This window comes from Cynocephalus volans, chromosome 8, assembly GCF_027409185.1.
Source record: "Cynocephalus volans isolate mCynVol1 chromosome 8, mCynVol1.pri, whole genome shotgun sequence".
NCBI lineage: Eukaryota > Metazoa > Chordata > Mammalia > Dermoptera > Cynocephalidae > Cynocephalus > Cynocephalus volans.
In genome coordinates this window covers 37,673,704-37,692,425 of record NC_084467.1, presented here as the reverse complement: position 1 = coordinate 37,692,425, position 18,722 = coordinate 37,673,704, and the positions used below count along the sequence as shown (strand labels likewise).

At 46.6% G+C, this 18,722-nt stretch overlaps 1 protein-coding gene across 7 annotated transcripts in view; it reads right to left on the bottom strand.

The window, feature by feature from the left end:
- MAST2 (microtubule associated serine/threonine kinase 2) overlaps positions 1-18,722 on the bottom strand; it is a 218,887-nt gene that overhangs the window by 4,333 nt on the left and 195,832 nt on the right. For 5 of the 7 annotated variants that reach the window (XM_063105590.1, XM_063105591.1, XM_063105594.1 and 2 more), the window contains 15 exons: positions 17,271-17,346; positions 15,155-15,364; positions 10,674-10,775; positions 8,298-8,430; positions 7,396-7,457; positions 7,045-7,130; positions 6,412-6,620; positions 5,255-5,447; positions 3,168-3,300; positions 2,267-2,432; positions 1,660-1,761; positions 1,271-1,393; positions 1,022-1,131; positions 538-689; positions 27-301 (listed from right to left, as the gene is read on the bottom strand). In XM_063105590.1, the coding sequence (XP_062961660.1) occupies positions 27-301; positions 538-689; positions 1,022-1,131; positions 1,271-1,393; positions 1,660-1,761; positions 2,267-2,432; positions 3,168-3,300; positions 5,255-5,447; positions 6,412-6,620; positions 7,045-7,130; positions 7,396-7,457; positions 8,298-8,430; positions 10,674-10,775; positions 15,155-15,364; positions 17,271-17,346 (2,132 nt within the window). The remainder of the gene's footprint in view (positions 1-26; positions 302-537; positions 690-1,021; positions 1,132-1,270; positions 1,394-1,659; positions 1,762-2,266; positions 2,433-3,167; positions 3,301-5,254; positions 5,448-6,411; positions 6,621-7,044; positions 7,131-7,395; positions 7,458-8,297; positions 8,431-10,673; positions 10,776-15,154; positions 15,365-17,270; positions 17,347-18,722) is intronic. The other 2 variants (XM_063105592.1, XM_063105593.1) reach the window with 1 other exon arrangement.

The following is an 18,722-nucleotide window of genomic DNA, read 5'->3' as shown; positions in this document are numbered from 1 at the left end:
CCCTTTGGTCACCCACTGGGCCACACCTGGACTGGAACCACCACTCTGGCCAACAGCTTCCTCATACAGCTTCAGCCGCTGCTCCACTGGGACAGGACCAGACACCCCCTCTCCAGATGAGGGTGTCAGGAGCCATATACCCTCCTGCTGCTGCCTCCTGGGCATGCTGCTGGTCTCCTCAGGGCCCTCAGGGAATCGAGGCATATCTAGGAGGCCTGAGCAACGGCGTCGCACTGTCATTGGAGGGCTGGAGTCACTCTCTGTGTGGGATGACTCAGACACTGACAGCCGCTTCCGCAATCTGTGAGACACAAGGCCTGGGGTGAGATGGCCCAGGCAGCTGCCCTCCTCCCGCCCAGGCTTTCCTAGGGCTACATAAGGGTTATAGCAACACAATGTTTCTCTCAGACATTCCTCCAGGAGCTGCCCTTGTTCATGCCCCCACCAGAACTCCTTCCCACCACCAGTCTTTCCCAAGATCTGTGACAACTGAGAGATGGCTGTACTGCCAACCCTGGGTGAGCTCTAGGTGCTCACATCTCAGGGGAGCCAATGACCCAGCTCCGGTCTCGGCCCTTCAGCCCTGGCAGGCCATCGGAGCGGTCCTTCTCCTCACTGAGGCTGCGCTTGGTGGAGGGCGGTGTCTGACGCTCCTCAAGCAGTGAGAGCCGCTCCATGCTACTGTACACCTGTGGGCACAGGGATGTGCTGGGGACGGGCTCTAATGTCTGAAATCCAGAAACTTGAACCAGTCCTCTCCTTCCCTCCCTGCACATCCCAGTTGAATACTTGGGGAAGCAGTTATTCTGCTGGTGTGACCCGGCCTCAGTTTGTTATCTCTGCCAGCAACTGCAGTGGTTCTGGAAGCACCAGCTGTATGCAGCCCCAGCCCTCTGCTCCCCTCTTCCTAGAGGTGGCCCTACCACCAACTCCCTGAGCCTGCCCCAGTGTCTCCCTTGACAGGTTGTATTCCCCCCGACCTCCAGCCTGTCCTGCCCAGGCTGGGCCTCCACCACCGCACCTTGCTGAACCTTGGAGAGCAGGAAGAGAACTGCCGGATCTCAAGGCAGCCGTCCTCGCTCACTTCCTCCTCGTCCTCCGAGTCCACATGGTGGTATCGCTCTGAGCGGGCTGGGTCAGACACACACGAGTCTCCTTTAGACCCTATCAGACCTCAGCAGGGCCCTGAAAAGTTGCTCCCAATGCCAAGTTCAGGGTGCGCAAGTGTTTCTGAGCGAACAGGGAGGACCCCACCCTACTGTGACCTTACTGTCAAAGTAGCTGGTATCATCTTCCGACTCCAGTTGAGGAATAAATTCAGCCTTCTGGCGAAGAAGTCCTGTCCAGTCCAGACCCATAAAGAATGGGTGCTGCTTCACCTCATAGGCACTGCCTGTAGACAGGGAGGGCATGGGCAAGGGGGTGGGATGAGTTGTGTGGAGTGCAGGTCAGCAAGACAAGTGAGAAGCCAGACCTCATGAAGCTAGGCCTGGAGGCCTCAGCTCAAGCACCTTTCCTTCTCTGCCTACAGGGAGCAGGGCAGAGTTGCAGGATCCAGAGGGACTGCCCACACCTGGAGCCTGAACCTCCGGGGTTCATGCACTTAGCCTCCCTTCCCCCTTTTCAAATGGTGGGAAAGGTTAGTGGGGCCTGTCCTACCTGTACCCAGTCTCTCCAGAGGGTTCTGGTGGAGCAGTTTGGAGGTGAGGTCCTGGGCGTCTGGGGGCAGTGCATCATCACCCTCAGGCCACACAATTTCATCTGAAGTCATCAGGGGTGAGAGGGAAAAGGAGAATTTGTGGATAGAGTAGGGAGATGGAGAGGAGGGCTTCAGCATAATATAAGGAAGGGAGGCATAAAGCGCCCAGCCCAGAGCCCCCGGAAACCTTGCCTGGGATCCCAGTTCCTTAAAGTCTATAGGTCCCTCCCCTCCTAGGAGGTCTCACACCTTTGACTGTGGCTTGCTCTTTGATCCAGGGTGAGCACTGCAAAACAGTGACTTCCCCTGTATTGAAGTTCCAGCTCACCTTGCCTTTATTCTCCAGACACACGCACACTCACAGGATGTGCACATACACAACACATGAACACCCATGTACAAGCTCCAGGGGACACAGAGTGCTGTGCATGTGTGTATGCATGCAGACACACAGATACACACACACCCCTAAGAAGCAAAAACTCATTGGCTTCACAGGTGCATGCGTAAACCACATGTATGGATTCAGACTCTATCTCCCCATTGGGCCTGGGTGATAGTACCTACCACTGATCACTTGTCCAAAGAGCTCCTCTGGAGTGTCTCCAAAGAAAGGGACGCAACCCACCAGGAACTCATACAGGATTATGCCCATGGCCCACCAGTCCACTGGCTTCCCATAGCCCTGACGCAGGATCACCTCAGGTGCAATGTACTCTGGGGTCCCGCATACCTGGGTACAGAGAAGCAAGGCTGACTCAGCATCCTGAGGCACCTCACTGGCATGATGGCTGGAGGGGTGAGGATGTTCCCACCTCTAGAGCAGAAAAGTCTCTAAATGAAGATTTGGCTCACCTTATTTAATGAATGAGATCAAGAAGAGCACCAGGGACCCAGAGTTGGAACTACTGGTTTGGTGAGTTTATGTATTTTCTAATTAACCAAAATGTCTAATTCTAGTCAGGAACCATCAACCCTGAGACTATAAACCCCCTTCTGGCATCTGGTCCCACAACTTGTGTCTGCCCTCAAGCCTCGCAAAGACCATGCGACTACTACCAGGATTTGTAAATATTCACAACCTGAAATGTCAATTCAGGAAACATCCACAGGCTACTCTCAAGAAAATGGGCTACAGCCCAGTGGAAGTTTGGAACTGTGCTCTAAGAACAACAGGACGCAGGAGAGCTTTGCTCTTGACTAAGACTGGGAGGTTCAATATGGATCTCATGTGAAACTATGTGAGTGTTAACAGTTATGTGACCTATTTTCTCCAAACCCTAAGAAGGAAGATGACTTTGGATTTCATCTAAATATGCTACCTATCTCAATGCTTCCCTAGAACTAAAAGGCAGAAAAGACAGGAATTCTCAATCTTCATATCCAGCTACAGGGTAAGCATGTGACCCCAAGACCTTATGTTGAGGCTTGGAATTCAACTCCCAGGGTCTCAACTATCCTTCCTTACCTGCTTGTCCAGGAACTCCCGAGCATCCTTTTCAATGTGGCCCTCGTACAAGTTTGTTGTCAGACTCATGAGGCCAATTTTAGAAAGTCCAAAGTCAGTGAGCTTGATATGCCCCATGGACGTAATCAGGAGGCTGGGAGACCAGAGAAACAAAATTATGGAGTTATCTCCTGGCTTTCCAACAGTGCTGATTTTAGTATGTGCCAATTTTCCCACTCAGCCTTCTCCAGGGTTACTGTGGGACATAAGAGGGAGATAGGCAGCTGAGAAAAAAGCAAACAGTTCTGGCTTTGTGGGTACTGTATTCTGCACAAGCAACTAACCTGCCTTTTGCCCATTCCCACAACCCCATTTCTATTTAGTGCTCTAAATGTATTCTCTACTGGGGGCAGGTGTCAGCTGAGGAACAGACTTTCTTTACAGAGTTGAGATCAGCCTCATCCTAAAGCTGTTGCTCTTGCTACTCGTAGTCCCCTCTCCTCACTTGGGTGGCTCACATAATCTTGTTCCTTGTCCATGGCTGGCCTTAGAAGGTGGGTTGGTTGGGAAAAACTAGGAATAAGATCCCTTTACTTACTCTGCCTGAGCCATTTCATTTTGTGTCAAAGGCTTCACCCTGCCATGACTCCTGACTCAGTATCTCTGGCCCTGACATCTTTCAGGAGCTCCATGCCTACCCAGCTGCCCAGATGCCTTACGAGCACCACAAACTCAGCCTGTCCAAAACAAAGTCATACCTCCCAACTGGTTCCTCTTCTCAGAGAAAAACAATAATTTCGGTTATCTACTAGGCTCTGTAATAAATGCTTTAAAAATATTCTGGCCCTTGAAAGGTTTTCTAGAGTAACTAACACAGCAAAGGCAGGTATTATTATCCCCATTTTAGAGAGGAGGAACACAGGCTCAGAGGAATTTAATTAACAAACTCAAACTCACAGAGTTAACAGGCAGAAGAGTGGCCACTTGAACTCAGGTTTGTCTAATGTCAAAGCTACTTTCTACCACAGAGGCTTATCATCCTGCACCAGCCCCCAGCTAGAAATCTGGAAGATATCCCAGCCTTCTTCTGCTTCTTTGCTTCCCTTTCCACTCCCAACCCAACTTTATCTGTTCTTTTCTACTTCCCTCCACTGTCCCCTCTCTTCTCCCTCCTCTCTGTTCTGGCGTAGACATTGTCATCCTTGGCCTGGTCTACTGCAGTAGTCTAACCATCTCTTTCCACTGGTAGAGTGATCTTTCTAAACCTAAACCAAACTCTGAGCATGTCATTCTCTCATACCTTTGGTTAACAGGCCCTTCAAAGACTCTCTAGGACCCTTGAAAATAAAACCCAAACTTAAATAGATAGAGGTCATGGTCACAGCATTGTGAATGTAATTAATTCCATGGAATTGTATGGTTAAAAATGGTTAAAATAGCAAATCTTATGTTATATATATATTGCCAAAATAAAATAAATAAATAATAAAAAATAAAACCCAAACTTAACGAAAGGATGCTTGATGATCCAGTCCTTGCCTCTCTCTCTAGACTTGTCTCTTACTACTCTCCGAATGACTAAACATCTTACCTGTAGCCATACTGTACTATTTGTAGTTCTTGAACAGGTCACCTTCTCTCACACCTATGTGCCTTTGCACTTCCTCCCACCTTTTTCAACCTGACTAATGCCCTCCAAGTAGTAGCTTATACACGTATATTTCTGTCTCCTACACTAGACTTAAGTTCTATATGCCTTATTTAAGGGACTATATTTAAAACGCAGAATATAGTGCTTGACACAGAGTAGGTGTCAGTAAATGTCAGGACACTTGTTCAGCCATATACTAGATGTGCTGCTTCTTTCATTCTTGCTTTGTTTCTTCAGTGGAGCTACTCAGTGATTCATTAATGTTACTGAAGCCTTATGATGCTCCTGCCAGACTTGTGGCAATAATCTTTGTATCTGGGGTGGTCAGGGTAGAGTATTAGGCCTAGATGGACATTCACATGAGCATTGTTTTCTGGCAGCCATTCTGGGATAGATTCAAACATGCTGTGTTTGCCTCCATTTATCTAGAAACACAGGAGGGGGACTCTGGACATACTTGTCAGGCTTCAGGTCACGGTGAACGATGCCATAGTTGTGTAAGTACTCCAGGGCCAGCACAGTTTCCGCAAAGTACAGACGTGCCATGTCCACAGGCAGGGCCCCAATGTTCTTCAGCAGGGTGGCACAGTCTCCCCCTGCAACAAGCCCAGGCCACCATGAGGGAGGGATCCAATTCTCAGGCTTGCAGTCTGTATGGTCCCAGAGGAGACAGCCTCACGAAATACTCTGGTGCTGGAGACAGTGATTCTATCTCCTCTGCTGCTGGCATGTGTGGGAGACCAGATGTGGAGGAGAGTGGAAAGTAAGATAAATCTGCCACTAGCTGTGAAGGCTATTGTTCAGGCTAGAGAGGGAAGGAACCCAGGCTTCTATGCCTGCAAGTTGACTTATTGGGCTAGGACTAAGCTATCTTGGATGGGAATACTGTATGTGTACTGTAAACACATCTGGCTAAGGCTTCAGCATTTGTTAATTTCCTTCCTTCCTACTGGCTGTCCTTTAATTTCTGAGTAAAGTAACACTCTAAAGTCCAGCATGCATTCATTAAATTAAAAGGGGGGTTTTGTTCAGCTTCACCTTCAAGACTTAGGAAAGATATCTTTGGAAGCTGTACACATAGTGAGGAGAGAGGAAGGACCACTGGCAAGGCTGACATCCCTTGCCAGAGCTATGCCTGCACTGCTCTTCTATTCCACTCCTGGAGCATTTTTGAGTGGGTTTAAGGGGTGTCCCCTTCATAAGCCATCAGCCAGGGCAGTGGCTATCCTTTCTTCTAAAGGCCCAGATGCAATCCTCCCAGCACCCTACCCTGGGCTTCTGCAGCTCTGCTACCTCCTTTGTTCCTGTCTGATGCCAGCAATAGAGGATGTGCAGGCTTTGGGGTACAGGATTCTATAGCTGCTGGGCTGCTGCATCCTGTCCCAGAGTACCTCTCACTGTACCTGACATGGGAAGCCTCATGGTAGAGGCAGGGAGCTTTGTGCTCACCGTGGACAGAGATCCTGAGGCAGAAACCAATGCCAAAGAGGGCTTTGGAAGCTAGGCCCTGAAACTTCTCCCCTGTACAAAGCTGCTCATCCCTGTTTAGGGCTAAGTCTCAAACTGTGCCTTGGTCTCCACACCAGGCCACCTTTTCCCCAGAACCTTCATTACCTTCAACATACTCCATCACCATGCACAAGTGACGCTTGGTCTCAAAGGAACAGAACATGCTGACCACAAAGGGGTTCTCAGCGAAAGTCAGTATGTCACGCTCCACGAAGGCCTGCTGGATTTGGTTCCGTAGGATCAGGTTCTGTTTGTTGATCTTCTTCATGGCAAAGCGCTGCCGGGTGGACTTATGCCGCACCAGAAATACGGCCCTGGGAAACACAGTCCAGCCCAACCCCCATGGGCCCTCAGCACCTGAGCTGTGTTTTCCCCGACCCAAACTTCCTCCTCTCACATCTTATAAACACACAGAACATGGCAGCAGGGTTGTGCATATTTCTAAGAAGGACTTGGGCCCCTGGCCATAGATCTCTTAAATTTCCTGATGGACAAAATCCCGAGGACACAGCTTAGACTTTTCCCAGAGCTCAGGGAGAGGAGAACTACTAGGAGGGGTGGGAATCTTGCTTGGGAAAGGAACAATGCCAGATGTCAGAGGGAACTGAACTCTTGCCTCTCCAGGAAGCTTCTGGGAGGGAGAGGGTCTGCCCTGAGGCATCTGCTTCCCAGAAGCTTGGGCATCATGCACTTCCAAAGGCTGACTGGTCCCAGCCACACCCTGACCCCTGCCTTTACCCATAGGCGCCATTGCTGATGAGCTTAATGGTTTCAAAGTCCTCCTCAGAGGGTGTCTTTTTAGATGGCAGAGATGCCCCACGGCCCTGGAAGACAGGGGAAAAGATAGGAGGCAAGCATGTTTCTCAGAGCCCATATGCCTGGGGAAGCTGTGGCCAGAGCGTTAGCTTAGCTCTTGGCTCTGCTGCAGCTTCCTGCCCATTCTTCCCCAGGAGCTGAATGACTCCTCAGACAGTGTTTGCAGCCACCCACTCCCTCATCCTCCTTCAGATATTCTTAAAGAGGATTCATAGCCCTTTGCTTCACAGGGCCCATGCTCCAGGATTGGGTTAGGAGCTTGGGGGTCTTTACCTCAACTGAATCATCTGTCTCTGGAGTATCAGGGCTGTCATAGCTGCTCAACTGCGCCATTTCTAGAAATAAAGCAAGGACATAAGAGGAAAGTGTGCATGGCAATGGCAGACATCCCAGTAGCATCCTCAGATCACACAGTAGATACATGTAGGGTAGGCACTGATGCTTTTGCATCAGCCTGGGATGCAAATCCAGTGCTGTGGCTCTATCCTCAGTGTAGTCACAGCTGTTGGAGCAGGAAACAAGCCAAACACTATTGCTACCCTTATTTCCAGTAGTCCAGTGCCATTCATAAGGCTGGACAAATTCTATAAAAGCTTCTCTCAAACTTGGGACATTTCCCAGAAAACAGGGCCTAGAGATGGGCTACCAGTCCCCATCCTGCTGGCCAAGACTCTGCTTTGCTGAAGGGGGCTGGGAAGCAAAGAAGGCAGGAGCAGGACAAATACAGACTAGTGCCTTGGAAGCCCATGGTTCATGCAGGGCTTAGCATGAAGCCCAGAAAGTGGAGATATCCTCTGAAGCCCTGAGTTGGACCACCTCAAAGACACAGCAAGATCTGTAAGGTGGCCAGCAGGAGAGGCAAGTATGCAGAGGAGGTGACCATTTTTGAAAATGTGATTGTGGTCCTTTGTTGTTGACCTCTTTTGATCTGAGACTCTAATCCAACCCAGCTGGGACCAAGGCAATCTAGGTTCAGATATATCAGGCAGATGTCAACAGCAATTGCAAAGGAAAGGCTGTTTCATGAGAGATCACTGGGGCCTCGTATTGTCCTGAGGCCCTTGATGCCATGTTGTGTCCATGTCCAAGCTAAGTCGCTTCTTCAAGTGGCTTCCCTGCCGTTAAGAGCTTTTCAGCGGTGGGGTCTCTTTACAGCCACTGGGCAACATGCTCACCCTCCAGGGGATCCCGTGTGAGGCCCAGTTGGCTAACGATGTAGCGGGGAATGTCACATTTAATCCCTTGTCCCTCTTTGGCATGGCCCTCAGCTGCCTCTAACAGGTGGTAGAACTCTTCAGGGTCAAACTCCTGTATCAGGGGAGAGAGGCAGTTGCAGTGAGAGACACAAGTAAAGGTTTTGGTTTCTTTGGTTTTACAGCATATAGAGAGTAAGTTGAACAAGAAGACTTTCTCTTTGTGATGGGACACCCCCATCCTCAAATACCCAGAAACAACATGATTCAAGGATCATGAGAAGGGGGACAAAGCTGCCTTTTGTCACAGGTCACCTCCAGGTTAAACATCCTAAGTATATGCTTTCGTCCCAGCAATAAGGACCAGAGCTTTTGATTTCAACAGAACTCAGCCTATTCACTTGGTCTCAAGCCCTCTGTCAGCCAAATGGCATTGTCAGGCATGATCAGATGCCTAATGCAGAGATATCCTGGCACACACTCAATTATGGTTCACAAGAGCTTTGTCTCACAGCCCTAGTGGTGCACGCATACCTTCAAATATTTACGGAGTGCCTCCTGTGTGCTAGGGGCTGGAGATCCAATGTTGAATAGAGCACAGTCCATATCTGCACATAATAATGAGGGTTTCATGTACTGAGTGCCTATTAAGTGCCACACTCTGGGCTAAACCCTTATAACAATGCTTTGACCTTGGTGAGGAAATCAAGGCTCACAGGGATGCACTGACTTGTCTGTGGTCAGAGACAGGACAGAACAGAGCACCAGATTCAAACCCAGGCCTGACTCCAAGACTCTTCTTAGTCATGGACTTCATGTTCTTGAGGGACAGGCTCTCTGCTTGATCACAACCCAGGCCTCTGCTTTGAACTTTGCTTTTATCCCCTCTGGTCTTACTATTTTGGAAAACTACTACCCATCTATATATAATCTAAGCCAGTCTTGGAAGTCCGTTTAACTTCTTATTCTTTCACAGACTCCATCTGGTCAGAATGTCTACCTGATACATGCTTTCTATCCACCTCTTCCTCTCTGTTCTACGACTGTCCTTGTTTTGGCCACCCCAGCTCACATAAATTGCTTTAAGTGCCTCTGCACTCACTTCCCTGGTGCATCCTGCCCTCTCTTCCAATTCATTATCCATGTTGCAGCCAAAGTAATCTTTCTTAAGTGGCTGCCTGGGAGCAGGAGGGGGAAGGGCCGTCTGCAAAGGGGCACAAGAGAACTTTTTTTTTTTTTTTTTTGTCTTTTTCATGACCGGCACTCAGCCAGTGAGTGCACTGGCCAGTCCTATATGGGATCCGAACCCGCGGCGGGAGCATCGCTGCGCTCCCAAGCGCAGCACTCTCCTGAGTGCGCCACAGGGCCGGCCCGAGAACTTTTTGAGGTGATAGAAATGTTCTCTATCTTGACTGCGGCAGTGATTACACAAGTGTACGTATATTTGTTAAGATTCAATGAACTGTACTTTTGAGTAAAGGGATATATTTTATTGTATATAAGTTATACCTTAATAAAATTGGTTAAAAAAAAAAAAAGTAAAACTAACCATGTCGCATTCTTATCTAAACTTTCTGGTGGCTCCAAGTAGACTTAAGGATAGTGCAAACTTCTGAGCCGAGACAATATCTTCCATGATCCTGCCATGGCCTACCTTCCAGATTTATCCCTCACTACTTCTTCAAACACACCCTGTACTCCACTGAATGCCCTTTCCCATGTCTCTTACTTGATAAACTACATTTATCCCAGCTGAATAAGCCTATGTCTCCCAGGGAGATTTCACTGAACGTTCACTCCTAGGAGGAATAAAGCACTTCCTTCACTAGGTTCTCACTGCACCTTGAATCGACTTTGGTTGCAAGACTTCTCGTAATATAATTATTATTTACATGTCCACATGCCTTATGCTCCCTAACTCCACTATAGAGGAAGCATCTTGAGATCAGGGACTCTGCTTTACTCATGTCTGTATCTCCAGTTAGACGTCTAGCACGAAGTAGGTACTCAGAAAAGTGTTGCTGAATGAGAAAATAAAGGACTCAATTTGTGCAAACTAAACTTGCCTGTGCTCCTTGATGTTCCTTGTCCCCAAAGCCCCCCTGATCTGGAGTCTGCTCAGTGTGGGGGTGAGCCAGACTAATACTTTCTCCTACCACACCCTGCAGGACCATCCATTTGTCCTCATGAGAATCTGTTTAGTCCCACAATGCTTGCAAATCATACTTAAATAAGTACCTCAGCAACCAAAATGGCAGTGGGTGCCACCAGTTTTGCTGCTAGCAGGATACTTCCTGTGCAGCATCCCCACAACTGCCCATCTCCCCACCTAACCTTCCCAGAGCAGAGCCCACTCACCAGGCATTCCAGGAGACGAGCTGGGCGGGCAATGACAATCATCAGCTTTTTTACCAGCTGTATCACAAAAGCCACCTCTGAGCTCTCTGAGCGCTCATGAGCCTATAGAGAAGACAAAGGTTGCTTAAGCAATCTATTGGTCCAGTGTGGTTGAGCTAAGCAGGAGCTGACTACAGGGAGAAACGATTTGGTGGTATAGACAGCTCTGCAAAGCAAAGAACTTAGAGAAGGCTAGTTGGCTATGAGAGAGAGGCAAGTCACTCATCAGGAACTATGTGAGCTTTAGAACACTACATGACATCAAGGAATGTCACACAAACACACAGCTTTATCTACTCCTCCATCCAACAAGCTTCACTTACCCTCCAGACCCCAGCTCATGGGAAAACTCTCACTGGCGCCTTCCCTGATATTCACTTTTCACCCCAGACAGACTATAAGGAATAGAAAGACCTCAAAGCTGGAGAGTGATATGACAAGATCGGTATTTCAGAAAGATCACTCTGGCTGCAGTGTGGAGGGTGAACCAAAGAAGGCAAGCCCCAAAGCTGGAAAACCCCTTAACAGACAACTACAATAATTCAGGGCTGGCCTGTGACTCACTCGGGAGAGTGAGGTGCTGATAACACCAAGGCCACAGGTTCGGATCCTTTAAATGAAAAAAAAAAAAAAAAAAGACAACTACAATAATTCAGATGAAAAGGGCATAAGTCAAGGCAGTAAGAATGGAGACAAGTGGACAGACTTGGGCCACTGAAGAGGCAGATGACTGAGTAGCCCTGAGAGACGGAAGAAGCAGGAATAAAAGGTACCTGCAACTTCAGTTTTAGCAGAATTTCAGTGAAGCCATAGATGAAGTAGAAACTATGAGATGATTTAGCAGTTTAGGTTAGGATAGGTAAAGAACATACTACATTTGGTTTTAGAGAAAGAGCAGCTAGGCAGAAAAATTCAATTTTGGACTTGCAGAGTTTGAGGTACCTATACTAGTTAGTTACTTTCTTGGGTTTTTGCTTTGCCTGGGAGCCTTTGTCTTTTCTGAGAACTGCTCTGGCTTCTAGAAGCCAAATTTGTATTGTGTGGCTATACTTTCCCTCCCACCTCCAATAGCTGACCAGTATGGATTACTTTCCTAGGAAATTTTAAATGGATAGAAAGAAAACTCCTACTATCAGTGTGGCAGAACTGTATAATCTACACTTGGGTGAAAAGGGTTGGTGAAAGCTACTGTGGAGATAGAGAAAAAGAAGCACAGGGAAAAAGAGAGATGAGAAAAGGAAACATAAATACTTCCTGAGCTTCCCACAGTTTCTGGTTTCTAGTTCTGGTTCCTTTTAAAGGTCTGGTTGCATTTCTATCTTCAATTCTCTAAGACCCATCCTTTTTTATCCTTATAATTAGTTTCCCCTTATTGCTTAAACTACTCTGAGTTGGATTTCTATCACTTGCAACCAAAGAGAACACACCAACACGGGGAAGTCAAAGTGGAAGAGTCCAGTAAGCAGCTGGGTGTATGATCGGGAGCTCAGAACAGTAAGAGTGACAGCCACATGTGGGAGTCCTCAGTGGGTGGATGACAACTGAAGACATGCGAGCAGATGAGAGGGAGAGTGTGGAGAAAGGAGAAAGAGGAGGATGAACACTCAGGATGGTACCCTGTGAAACACCAGCATTTAAGAGAAAGACAGAAGGAACCTGTGAAGAGTCAACAAGACTGGAGAGAGCAGTGAATTGACAACCAGGGGGAGAAAAGGTTCAAGAAGAATTAATTGGCGACTAGCCAATTAATTCCTTGGTGACTTTTGCCTGAACAGTTTTAGTGGAATAGTAAGAAGAAACTAGAAGGCAAAAGACTGAGTAGTGAACAGGTTATAAAGAAAAAAAATAATGAAGACTTTAAAAAAAAATTTTGGTTATAAAATGGAGAGAGAAGCTGAGCAGCTGGTGAAATCTATTTTTTTAAGCCCTAGCCCAAATATCATCAACTCTGTGAAGCCTCATCTAAGTCCCCTCCTCCCAACACACATATATACACACATATGAACAAGAAGTAATTGCTCCCTTTTTTATGTTCGCCTAGCTGCCTGCTCATACCACATGGTACCGTCATGTTGTTTTATAATGAGCTGTCTCTGCAGCTATACTATAGGGCTTTGTGAGTACAGAGGCTATGTCTCTCTTTTCTCTCACATGCTAAGTCTAGCATAGTGCCTCCTATAATAGCAAATGTCAGTCAATGTTTGTTGACTAAGTGTTTGAAAAATGTATGATCTTAGGCTCTGGAATAAGACAAACCTGGGTTTGGGATCTAGTTCTGCTACTTAAGAAGTGAGTTATCTTGGGCTAACTTATCCTTTTAAACTTCAGTTTCTTCATCTACATTTAGTACCTTCCTTACAGGGTTGTCAGAAAGAGTAAATTAGATAAATTAAATGAGATAATGTAGTGTCCAGCATGTATTCAGTGCTCCACAAATGTTAGTGATTTTTACTATTTTAAATGCAAATCTGATCGTGTCATTTTAAAATTTAACGCCACTGAATGATACCCCCATTGCCTTCATGATAAAATCTAAGCTCCTCGCAAGGTCCATCATCACTTGGACCCCAGCCTAACTCTTCAAAGATATCTATAAACTTTTCCCTGCAGGCATCTTTCACTCTAGTCATACCAAACTAGTTTATCTGCAATTTCTGGAATGTACCAAGGTTCATTTTTACATTGGAGAGGCTATTTACACTGTTTCTACGTTTAGGGAACTCCTCATCTGTCATGACTCAACCTTCCCTGAACTTTCCATGCAGAGTCAGCACATCCTCCTCTGCACTCAGAATCTACCTCTCTTTGGTGCTTGTCAGTCACATTGTACTATAATAAATGGAAGTGAGATAATTCATGTAAAGCATTCAGTGTCCTAGGACATAGCACACATCTATAAACGATAACTGTTATTTCTATTGTAAGCACATGTTGATGGGTCTGTAGCCCTGTCAATGGCAAATTCCCTGAGATAGAGCGTGCACTGAATATTTTTTTTTATATATCCCAAGGGCCTAGCAAATTAGGGAACATATGAACAAACTGGCTCCAAATTCAGTGCTCTTCCTTCTGTACCAAACAACCTACCCCCAGGGGCAGTCAGTCTGAAAAAATGACTGAAGGTTTTGGACAAGGCTCTGACTTTAGCATTTTAGAAGATCAATCTTAAGATGTACAAGGAATCTTGGAAGTTCCTCTACTTTAATCCTTTACTTGATGCAGAACTCTCTGATTCCTAAATGTCCCTGTGGCATCCCTATCAATTGCTGGAAAACTGTTAGAAAGTTATTCTTGAATGGAATCAAACAGCTGCAGTGATTTTCATGGGACTTTGGCTTTTTAAAGTCATACTTCTACAATGTTTGAATCTAAACATTTCTTTTGAAATCAGAAAAAGATTTTTGTTTTTGTTTTTGGCAGCTGGTTGGTAGGAGGATCCAAACCCTTGATTTTGTTGTTATAACATTGCCCTCTGACCAACTGAGCTAACCAGCCAGCCCAGAAAAAGATATTTTTGTAGAAGGAAGTACTTTTTCACCTATTAAAACTAAACCTTTCTCACTGTAACTGCTGCCCGCTGGGCTAGTTATGTCTTTTAGGGGCACAGAGAACAATTGCTATCTTTTATATATGAGAACCGTTCCAACATTTAACAGCAATAGGGGTTCTGGACTACAAAATACTCTAAAGACATGAAGAGCGCTGGGGAAATTGGCACATCCTCTCCTCCTGAACAGTACTGATGGTATAACATGGGGCAACTGTGATCTGAGTGGAAGGGCTTCTGACCACCTTATTTGAGAGGCTGATAACAAAGCAAACATTGGAGCATGAAGCAGTGGTTAAGAACTCAATGTACGTGCTGGTCTTCACCTTCTCTGGATTACTTTACCTTTAGCCTCTCAGAGATTTTTTACAGTGGGAGGATCAGGTCTCTAAACATTTAAGTCCCCACTAGAGAACTTCTCACCATGCAAATGGAAAAACCCATAGTGCCAATCTCAGGCCTGCTTTCCCTTGGCTGAGGAGAAACAGTCTGAAGGCTCTGCTTAAATATTTCTAGTAGAAGAGAGCTCACCACAGACACTGGGGCCACTTTTTGGCTTAGGGAAACCCATCTCCTAGTGAAATACTTATGAATACTACCAATGTTGGAGCCTCAGGCAGAGTAATACAGCTTTGGATTTTGAAAAGAATGGACTCACAGAACTAAGTTCCTTTGATACCAAGCAGGCTTCTCTTGGTAATTCAGGGGACTGAGGAGGAATCTAAGTCCATCAGCATCACATTTGGTAGTAGACCCTGCACACTAGCAAGTAGACCTAGTGGTGGCAAGCAGGCTGGGAAGACTGGGAACACCACTATGCACTGATCTTAGTTTGGGACTAATGATCCAACACTGCGTGCAGGTTTCACCAGAGCCCCCACACAAAGACACTCACATCTTGCAGAAGTTTCTCTAAATTCTCTTGAAGCTCATAGAAGTAGTGTGATGTAATGAGGCCACTTCGAGATTTATCCAGGCAGTTTCGAGCCATCTCAATCACCTGATGATGGATAAAGCTCAGGGTCCCGTCTGCCAAGGGCAACACGTTGTCTGGAGTGTTGGAGGAAATGAACTCTGCCAGTCGCTCTTCCATTTGTGCAGTGGCCTGGGAATAAGCAAAAAAAGAGACACTTCCCTTCTAGTCCTAGCTCAGTTGTAGCGAAGTCTGAAGGACCTGGTAAAAGCATCGTGAAAACCTGATGACTGAGGAGTGAAAAGATCACCTTCGAGTCAGGTCAAAATGCCTTAGCATCATACGCGAGGCCCTCTATCACCCAGCTTTGCCTATCCCCCAGTACGGCATGCTCCTTTGCTCTAGGGACAAGGATGTGTTTGCTGTTCTCCTCCTTTCCTGTGCTGTTTCATGCTTGTCTGTTTATGCCGATCCCTGTGTGTAGCCTTTTCACCCTGCCAAGCCTGTCTGGAAAATTCCTATTACTCTTTCTAATGTCAGTTCCAGCATCATCTCCCCTCAGGGAAGTCTTTCATTCCCCCAGGCAAACTAGGGTTTCCTTTCCTCTGTGCTTCCACTGGACGTCCCACCTGTGTAAAGTTAGCATATGGACACTGCTGATTTCTAAACCTTTCTCTAGACAGGGAAGTTCTTCAAGTAAGAGAGAAATTTTATTTATCTCAGGATCCTCTTACTTAACCTTAGGATCCAACTGAGAGAAACAGATGCTCAGAAAGGGTTTACTGAAGGTGTGAACCTGCCTGGTCACAGATGCCAAGATGGGATTCGGGGCTTGTGGATAGAAACATTAGCCAGTCTGGATCCCCAGCAGGGAAGAATGGAGGCCTGCCTCAGAACAGTTATGTAGAAATGACAAATACACATCTGTGAACAAGTTCCTAGCTATAACCTTTTCTGTCATAGAAATTGTTATAAAGTTATTACACTTAATAATCATAGAATCAAAACCACATGCTATCATATGTAGAAATTCTGATTTTATTAAAATTGTTTTTTGTGCCAAACTAAATAATAATAATAATAACAACAACCTGTCTAGGGTCATACAGCTAACAATGACAGAACCTGATTTGAACTCAGTCGGTCTGGCTCCAGTATCTGGGTTCTTCCTCACTTCTATGCTTCACTGTACATGTCAAGAGGGAAAAGCACACAGGCGTTAAACCATCTCCCTAAGCCACCATGTGGGTCCAGGAGATTGTACCTGAATCTAGAGGAAGGACCTCCCACCACACAACCCAGATGGAGATGATTGGACAGACTCAGGAAAGTATAAAGAGAGAGCAAAGCTGGCTGTGTTCTGCAGGAACAGGAACAATCTTCAGAAGACCAGGTCAGAGTGCATAGGCATGTGGTGTTCAAAAAGAAATGCAAATGGGAAAAAAAGTCCTAGTTCCACATACAAGGAGGTTTATAGCCAAACTGCAGAGTTCTGAATACTATTTCTCGGCTGTCTCAGGATAGTAACCTACCTTTCTCCCTCAGCATTTTCCTGCTTGAAAATGCAAATCCAAATGTTAGTAAGTAACTCTGAGATCTCTGCTCCCACCTTACTGCTCTCTCTGGCCTTCTTCTTGTCCGTCCAGCATACCTCTGTGCACTCTCTGGCACCTGGTAATGAGGCACTGCTTAAGAAATCGGTATTGAATGAAGGTGCTACCAGAGGGCAAATCCTATAATGGGGGGACTCTGACTCATGGATCCTAACATGCATGGTGAGAAATAAGGTCTTCAGTTCTTTCTTTCCCCTTTAATATATGGTGGAAGACCTTTCTGAAATTCCCTTTTAGATCCCTCTCTGTGGGCAGTGGAGAAATAGAGGTTCTGCAAGTACAGTCAACAAACTCATGTTGCTGCCTCCTTCTCAAGCAGTCTGGAAGCCCCTGTGCTTGTATCCTCTTCCTTCTGGGTACCTTTCTGTTCTTCTTCATTACCTCTGGAGGCAGCACTTCATTCCCTTATTTAGAGTGTTCCCGTTAGGGCTGGCTGTAGGCAGCCATCCTTGGCATTACCAGTTGCCTTTTAAATGGATCCTTACCTTTGGGAATCTTTCTTTGTACACATGATTCATCATTATTATTTCACTGTCAAAGGACACTGGGGGCCGTCCAGGACTAAATAAGAAAGAAACAATCGTGTTACTTTAGTGCCATGGCACTATCAAGGAGAAAGATGGCTATCCTCAGAACCCCTGCCCTCCCACACACTTCCACCTTAATTAGTGCTGAGTTCCAGAGCCTTCCTTATTCCTGGAGCTTCCCAATGCACCTTTTTCAGTTCAAAATGGTGCTATCCGAAGCTAGGCTATCTTCCTGCAAGAAGCTTGGCTTTCACAAAGACCTCTGCCAGGATCTGGAAAGGCCTAAAAGGAGGATCCTACTCCCAATCCCACTGTGGGCTTTCCTAGGATGACTGCCCCCAGAACAGGACTGTGTCTTCTTAAGCTTTGGCCAGCGGGGTGGGGTATACCCCAGCATGTTCTAGGAATCAAACCAAATTAAACCACCATCAAAGCAACCAAAGCAAGACTGTATTCGACTGTATCCACCTATATCTTTTTCTTTTTTTTGTCTTTTTGTGACTGGTAAGGGGATCGCAACCCTTGGTGTGGTGTCGTCGCATTGCGCTCAGCCAGTGAGCGCACCGGTCATACCTATATAGGTTCCGAACCCGCGGCGGGAGCGCTGTTGCGCTCCCAAGCGCGGCACTCTCCCGAGTGCGCCAAGGGGCCGACCACCTATATCTTTTTCCAAACTAGCTGCAGCCAACGAGGTTAATTTGGGCTCTGACCTAGGAGATGAATGAGGCCAATCCAGCTTATAGTGAGCTCTAAGTCTGGGTCATCTACAGAAGGGAGGCAACATATTTTCTGCCTTAATTTATTTAAGTATCTTCCCTTCCGGCCTATGTGTGGTTATATCTCCTTAAGGGATTTCAAAGTCTGAGCTACACAGTTTAACCGATATCTGGGTCCTTCCCAGTTTACTGCCCCTGACAGGTGATCCCAGCTGGGCTAGGTTCAGAACTGTTCCTCTTTGCCTTTCCTCCCTGGAGTGGGCCATGTTCTGCCTGCTACACTGATGTTCATTACTAAGCGTTTAAGAGTAACATAGTATGAATTTCCCTGAGCATCACTGCTGTCTTCTCAATATCAACTTGCCTAAAACATACCCTTTACTCTGTGTGGGTTGACGAGACCACCAAGATTCCGGTGTTCTTCTATGAGACAAAGAAAGGCACTGGGGGTCCACACTCACTCATTTGTATTCTTGATCCTGTTCACTGAAGTCTCACTCACCATCTTCATCACTTTCTGAACCTGAACCTGTCTTTGTGGTCTGGCCAAGCCCATGCCATGTGACTCATGGTGTCAACATTACCTGAGGGGATTCTTCCTGGGAGGAACCACTCCTCTGTGACCCCAACAGCACGTTAGCCAATTCATTACAGGTTGAGTATTCCTTATCCAAAATGCTTGGGACCACAAGTG